We start from the raw sequence: 7,589 nt of genomic DNA, 5'->3' as shown, positions 1-7,589 counted from the left end.
GCCGTTTGTCACTCTCTCCTTTTCTTTTTTAAAACAATTCCCTTTTTATTAAAATCAATTTTCAGAACATTATTTTCTATTACAAGCCATCTTTTGTGCACTTTATATTAACTTTTATCTTTGTAAAAAAATAATGATAAAAAATAAAAAAACCTTTTATCTTTATGTATTGAAAAATCTCACAGCATTCAACAGCCTTAATTTATTTCAATGAACCCCAATTATCATTTTTCCTCTCATCCTTTCTTCTCAGGTTCAACTGTCTTCAGGTGAACAATAGGAGCTCCTTTAAGTTGACTCCTTTGTCCTTTTTATTATTTTTTTATTTTTCTATTTTTTAACTGAACAAAAGACATTTATAACTTTTTTCTTTTTTCTTTTTTTTTTTTTACATACTTTTTATTGGAGTTCAATTTGCCAATATAGAGCATAACACCCAGTGCTCATCCCATCAAGTGCCCCCCTCAGTGCCCGTCACCCAGTCACCCCCACCCCCGCCCACCTCCCCTTCCACCACCCCTAGTTCGTTTCCCAGAATTAGGAGTCTCTCATGTTCTGTCTCCCTGTCTGACACTTCCCACTCATTTTTTCTCCTTTCCCCTTTATTCCCTTTCACCATTTTTTTTTTTTTTTTTTTTTTTTTTGGTGCTTTCACTATTTTTTATATTCCCCACTGGACCAGATAGTCCATCTCCTCCTGATGGGCAGGGACAGCGAGTCGGGTGCAGAGGTGGCTGTCGAGGCTGTCGGAGCCCGGACCTCCAGGCACCTTTGGCCTCCTTGACCTCAGTGCGCCTCCCTCTGAGACCCCAGTGTGGATGGAACCCTCGGACAGGCATAGGTCACCAGGAAGAACGTCAGTATGACAACTCCCCGTATTTTCAGCTCCTGCTTCTATGAGTTGCGTGGTACTCAGCCCCGAGTGCCCCCCACCCCACAGGGGATACTTGATCACACCTACTTTTACGTGGATGAAAGAGATTTATAGATGCTACCATCGACCTCAACCTGAATTCCAAAAATATCGATGGGGTTCCCCAACAGAAAGAAGAAATAAAACTAATATAAAATAAAATATGTATTTTAATATTTTCAACACTAGAAGACATAATAGAGGTCTCTGTTAGCACATATACATCAAGTCAGTGTGACCCCAACAGTTACACAGAAGAGTAATAACGGTGTGATTCCATCAGGGGGCTGTGCTTCTCAAAATCATAAATGGAGCATGTGAAAATATCTACCAAAACAAAGTTCCAATTTACCAAGCAATTGCATTTCGAGGAAATGTTAGCTTTTATTAAAACTGGGCAAAAAAATATTCTGTTACTATGTAAAATATATATTTTACTATGTGAAATACAGTAGAGTTCCAGGCTCAAATAATTATGAAGATTTTTTTCACTGTATGTGTAGGGTCAGACTCAGGTTTTCTGAGGCCTGAATTACGCAATTTGGGCAGCTCCCTTTAGGAAAGACAACACAAAATTACAAATATTAAATTAGCAACAATAGGAGATATTTACTTAGAATGGGAAAAATTATCAATTTTGAAATAGCCAACAAATATGTAAGACATCACAAAATATATAAAAAATATTATTAATAAACAGCATGACACACTTCAACAACCCTTTATCTTACTTTTAATAGAATTTATTTTTAGATCAGTTCTAGGTTCACAGCAATATTGAACAGAAGGTACAGAAATTTCCCATATAACTTATACCTGCCCCTATACATAGCCACCTCCATTATTAGCATTCCCCACCAAAGTGGAATATTTGATACAATTGAGACTACATTGGTGCATCATTATTCACCCAGAGTTTGCATTAGGTTTCACTCATGGTGTTGTACATTCTATGGCTTTGGGCAAATTTATAACGACATATATCTACCATTATTGCTTCATGCAGAGTAATTTCACTGCCCTAAAAATCCTGTTTTAATATAATTTTAATTTTTAATATATTTTTTCTGAGTTCACGTTAATCTTCTTTTCATATGACAATGACCTTCTAAGGTCATTTTCTATAATGAAAAATTAAAAAATAATTCTGTCTTTACTCTGAGCAGGGTTGCTTGATTTAAAAAAAAATTATTTGAAAGTTTCTTTTAGATTCACAATTTGTTACTGGTAATATTTTATATAATTTGAGCACTGTGAAATTTGGAAAACCTCTCTCAGGAGGAGAACTTCCATTTTGACTGGGATTCCAATCAAAATAAAAATCTTCCATTTATGATCTTACAATTCTCCATAGACTCATGCTTGACTATACATTTCAAAGTTGTCTCTTCCCAACCATCCATGTATTCTGTGCAGGGCTGTGCAGGACATGTTCATTTTGCCATATGACCTCTGCTCTTGCACCAGGAATAACCACAGTAGATGATGGAGCATACCTAGAGGCCATTCCTACTCCAGGGTAGTGATAAATAATTTAATTATACTCAGAAATGACTGAAAACTATGCAAGTACGTCCCACTAAGTGCAAACCAGTTATGTTGCCAATTCAACTTCTCCTTAGATACCCCAAAATGCCTGTGCCCACTACAGTACCATTCAACACAAGCAGAAAAATGATGGTGGGATGTTGGCATGAACACAGGCACTAACTGCTTTAGTTACAATAGTTTACTTGTACAGATTTTACAAAAAGAATTGCCCATGTGAATCCCATCCCAGAGCCACTCCGAGGATCTTGGAATGATCCCATATAAGTGGGGAACCCTTGATGCTCAAGCTTCATCAGATTCACAGTAAATCTGATTCTACCTAAATGCACGTGTGAAGGGACAATGCAAAAGTGAAGCAAGATTTAGGATGGCTCTTTGGTCGCAGCACTGTCTCATAAAAGTAAGCGGTATGTAACTGCTCCACCGACCAGATGCTCTGCAATTACCAGGTCAACCAAAAGTACCCCAAGATAGATCCAAAACCTGGAGTTGGAGATGCATATGGCTGCAGTGCTATCCTGTTGAGAACTAGGGTAAAATCCATCTTGGTCTCAGAGACTGACATGTATGGTCCAAATATAGTCTATATAGTATGGTCCCTATTATGAACATACTTTCACCCCAAATTAGTATTATTCTTTATTAGAATTTATCTCCTCTGAAAAAAAAAATAAGGTAAATTGACCACATCCATGGTAGCAATGGTACTTAGGAGGATTGTTATTTGGTGTTTCCAGATGACAATGACAGACTGAATTTTGCAAGCATTTATTAAACATTTTTATGTGCTCCTTCTAAACTATTGAGTAGAAAGAATACAGAATTCAACTCAACAAGTGTTCTTGCCGTTAGGGGGCTCATAGACCGACTCCTGAGGACAGAACTGAAATGAAGCTCAGTACTTGTCAGGCAGGCCAGCAGGTCGGAAGTGGTTGGGGTCTTTGCCACTCCGGCCCCATTCGTTGGCAGCCTGGTCAGCCTTCGAGTCCTCCACTCCGTGGCCGCTGTCTCCAAACTTAAAAAGATCTGTGATTCTCTGAGATTTCTCTCTGGCGTCACTGGAATAGAGAAAGGCAAATGGGTTTAATCAGAGACTGATGAGCAACACCTCCATCTTTCCTATCTCTCCTCTTTCTAACAAATTAATGACTAAAATAAGCCAAGTTTAGAGGGACTAAAACACTGCTCATTTCTGGGCACAGGCCAACTCAGCCTGGCAAATCTCCTGGTGCTTGGTAGCCCATGCCCATAGGGGGAAGGTGGGTATCACACCTTGGTCTTCCTAGCTGTCCACAGCACACATGCTCAGCTCACCCATCTCTGCATCCCAAAGGGTCCAGTTACCTGATCACTTCAGCAGCCCAGGCGCCCCCAGGGCCCCTCTGTGCAGCGTCATAGTTCCCCCGGGCATGGAAGTATTTGTCTGAATTTTTGTAGTTGGCTTCTCTCATGTCAGAGTAGGCTCTCCACATGTCTCTAGTCCCTGGAAAGGAAGGAAACTGAAGGTGATTATCTCTTGGAAAATAGAGAAAATGTTTTCCTCCCACTGAATCTAAGTTTTCAGTCTTCGACAAAACCCTTGGAGATGATCTTGGCTGGGAGAAATATTCCCTAACTCTTCACTCCCCTGATTCCTCCAGAATCGCACTGGATACACATTTTATTATCTTTGATTCCATCCTGTAGATACCTGGCTTTTGGCTCTGTGTGATGTGTGTGAACAAGGTGGGATGGTCTCTAAGGGATGCTTCCTTGTACAATGAACCTCTACCTGGAAAGACAAGGGAACCCCCCGGCTGGGGCATGAGGACAAAGCCCGAGGGTGAGGGTGGTTGCTGCCCCAGGGGACTCCCAGCCTAGTCAAGGGGAGAAATTCATCCCTGTGGGCAGCATGAAGACAACTCATTCCTACCTACTTCTTAAAGTCCGGGGTGTATTTGGCCTCCAGGCAACTGTCAGAATTCAATCATTCATAGAATTGAAAAAGTGAGCTCCCCAAAACAGCTTCACAGAAATCGAGTCACCAGATGCATAAAAAGGGCAATTGACCCGCCAGCTCTAAAGCTCAGTGTCCTCACCATAAATGGAAGAGTACCGCCTTCCCCACAGTGGTTATGCAAAGAAATGAGAAATTACACATATAACTTCTAGAAGATTGTAGGTGCTCCATACGCTATCACCTCACTAGGCCTTAGGAAGGCTGGGACAAAACCAGCAGCGGGACTAGGCTAAGAGGAAGACCAGAGAGTAATGGACTGAAGGAGTCTCAGTAGACTACTCGGTAACCACATGAAGACTTCTAGAAAGTAGCTGACTAGGCAAAAGAGAAAAACCTCAGTGAGTGGTCGTCATAGTTTGCGTAATACCGGCCACGCCCCTATCTTCATTTCATGTATTTCTCATTCCCAGTGCTCAGAAAGATCGCTTGGTTGAGCAGCACAACCTTCTGACTATACTGATTCCCTCCGAGTTACGGACTCAATAGGTGCCTGGGGGCCGCTGGCTTTAGAAGTGCTTCCAAATGCCCCACAAATCTGTCACCCGGGGAGCAAGACTGCAGGTGGTAGTACCCAATCTTGAGTGGGGGAAAACCCCACTGGGTGCTAGCTAAAGGCCAGATTTCAGGCTCAGCCTCGGAAATTGTGATTCAGCAGAGGGGGAGTGTGTGGACCAGGCATCTGCCTTTCACAAAGCACCCCAAGCCCCAGGTGATTCTCATGCCAGTGGCCCTAGAATGGCCCTTTGAGAAACCTTGACCTAAAGATGAAAAAAAAAAATTGTAGCTGTGCCTGTGAGAATTTAGAAAGGATTGACAGCAAAGTCTTAAAGCAATAGGCACTGGCCATCACAGAAAACTCAAAATAAATGATTTAGTGAAATAAACAAATTTGGCCTCTTGACCCTGCCTCATAAGGGGTATATCTCTTCTCTCCCGCCCAGCCAGGTCTCAGGCCAGAAGAGCCATCATCATGTAATTCCTTGTGCCTTCGACTGGGGGAGAGAGCTCTCAGAGTTGCCTTCTGCCTGCAACACATCCTGACTATCTGGCATTTGGGCAGATGAGCAAGAGGATTATGTGTTCACAGGCCACTCACTCTCGCATGTGCTCTCTGGTGGGAGGCAGGGTAGTCCTGTCCCAGGAAGCTCTGGGAGCGCCAGCACTGGGGTAAATCCTGCTCTGTGTGGGGACTTTGTTAGGACTCTTTCATCTCTTTCTGCCTCAGGTCCTCTAATAAGAGATGATGGTGCCTACATCCCAGGATTAAAGATTAAAACCTGAGGATGAAAACGAGTTCATCCATACATGTAAAGCTCTCAGAACAGCACCTAGGACGGCCAAGCTCAGTTACTCTTGGATGTAATTACTAGGTGCACAAGTTGGATGCACCCACTTCAGGCTGCCTGAGACCCAGCCATGAGCTGTCCCTGCCTTCCCACTAGGCGGCACTAGAGTCCACTCGGAATAGGGAGCAGGCACCAGGGACCCCAGATCTTTTTCTGCTCCTGCTGCAAGTGGAGGCCCAGACCCTATATGACCTCAGGCAAGGGGATCCCCATGGAAGAGGGTGATGCTGGCCAGAAAAGCCAGGGGTGGTGGGATAGGACAGATGAGGTTTCAGGGGGAAAAGCACAAGGAGGAAGCCTGGAGATCTGATGCACAGTATAATGGACACCAAACAATGTATTATTATAACTATGAAGCTTGCTATACTCTAGAACTTAATTATTTCTTTTGTAAAAAAAAAAAAAAAAAAAAAGATTTTATTTATTTATTTGAAACAGAGAGAGAGAGAGAGCACAGCAGAGGGAGCAGTAGGCAGAGGGAGAGAGAGAAGCAGGGCCCCAATGAGCAGAGAGCTCAACATGGGGCTCGATTCCAGGACCCTGAAGTCATGACCTGAGCCCAAGACAGGTGCTTAATCAACTGAGACCTGCAGGCGCCCCAAACTTAATTATTTCAAATACTAAAAAAAAAAAAAAAAAAAGGATAATAATAGACTATAGTAGATGTGCTAATTATGGCTACAAAGGCAATCAAATACATAAATGCATCAAATTAACGTGACATATACCTTAATTATATATAATGTTATATGTCAGTTGTATTGCAATAATAATAAATAAAAAAGGGAGGGAAACTGCTGACTTGCAAACCACACTTTGTGCTTCCCACTCATGGCCCCTGCCCTGTGTGGATGTGGCCCCGGCTCAGGTGAACTCCGAAGGAGGCCAAGTGCAGTCTCCCCATGACCCCCCATGCTTTGGTCCTTACCTTGACCTGCTTCCTTGAGGAATGTCCACCAACTCTGGCTGCTGACTCCCAGGACCAGGGAGCACAATAGGATGCCCACGAGAAGCTTCATCCTGCTGCAGAGTCCTGGGGACACACGAAGAGGAGACAAGTTTTGTTTTCATTTGGTTTGTTTTGTTCATGGGGGGAATGTGACCTATCCTTCATGTCTACACACACACACACACACATACATGTACCTATACACCCATGTACATGCATCCGTGTGGGGGGGTACATGGAGAAGGAAGTGGACAGCGTGTATTAGCACAGTTAGCAGGTGATACAGAGCTACGTAGACAGAATTCCAGGGAGTCCACGTCTCCATTTCCACTTGCCTGCCGGGAATCCCAGGATGAGAGCCTGCACGGCACTTCCAACACACACCACTTTCAATGCTGCCCTATGAGCCCTCACACCCACTGACAGGAAGCTTCCGAGGAGCCCTCTGGGCATTTGTGACCGTGCACCTGTCTATCGAATGAGATGAGGGAAACGATGCCCACACACTTGCAGGTGCCACTTGTACCCACCCCCGAAGGCCCACAGAGGATGATCACGACTAAAGCCCAGTCCCAGAAAGTATTCACATCTGCTGAATCCTCATTGTCAGGATCATGGATCCAGGAAAGGAGCAGAGAGCTGGGACCCAGCACAGGAACACTGTGGGGAAAGAGAATGTGCCAGGAAGAACCGCTTGGAAGGTTCTGGACCTCACCTTTGGCTGTCCCTCCCCGCGGAGGCTCCTGGTGAGGCTGAGCTGCCCTGCCTCCGGCCCGAGACCTGTGCCAGCACATATATACTGACGCTCTGCTGGGGGGACTAATGGGAAGA

At 43.9% G+C, this 7,589-nt stretch overlaps 1 protein-coding gene across 1 annotated transcript; it reads right to left on the bottom strand.

Moving 5' to 3' along the window:
• Positions 1-1,629: 1,629 nt before the first annotated feature.
• Positions 1,630-7,589, bottom strand: LOC140594394 (serum amyloid A-2 protein-like). Its single transcript, XM_072725457.1, has 4 exons — positions 7,474-7,589; positions 6,738-6,842; positions 3,809-3,947; positions 1,630-3,522 (listed from the first exon to the last, which is right to left on the bottom strand). The coding sequence occupies exons 1-4, from the start codon at positions 7,550-7,552 to the stop codon at positions 3,360-3,362; spliced, it is 486 nt and encodes a 161-aa protein (XP_072581558.1). The 5' UTR covers positions 7,553-7,589; the 3' UTR covers positions 1,630-3,359.

Source organism: Vulpes vulpes, chromosome 11 (genome assembly GCF_048418805.1).
Source record: "Vulpes vulpes isolate BD-2025 chromosome 11, VulVul3, whole genome shotgun sequence".
Lineage (NCBI taxonomy): Eukaryota > Metazoa > Chordata > Mammalia > Carnivora > Canidae > Vulpes > Vulpes vulpes.
The sequence above is the reverse complement of the archived record's forward strand: the minus strand, read 5'-3'. Positions and strand labels throughout refer to the sequence as shown.

Excerpts from the sequence above, each read along its gene's own strand:
- LOC140594394 (XM_072725457.1), bottom strand. The coding sequence starts at position 7,552 with ATGTGCTGGCACAGGTCTCGGGCCGGAGGCAGGGCAGCTCAGCCTCAC. Across the intron at positions 3,948-6,737 it reads CCTCAAGGAAGCAGGTCAAG|GGACTAGAGACATGTGGAGA; the intron begins GTAAGGACCAAA and ends CTTCCTTTCCAG. Across the intron at positions 3,523-3,808 it reads TGGGCTGCTGAAGTGATCAG|TGACGCCAGAGAGAAATCTC; the intron begins GTAACTGGACCC and ends TCTCTATTCCAG.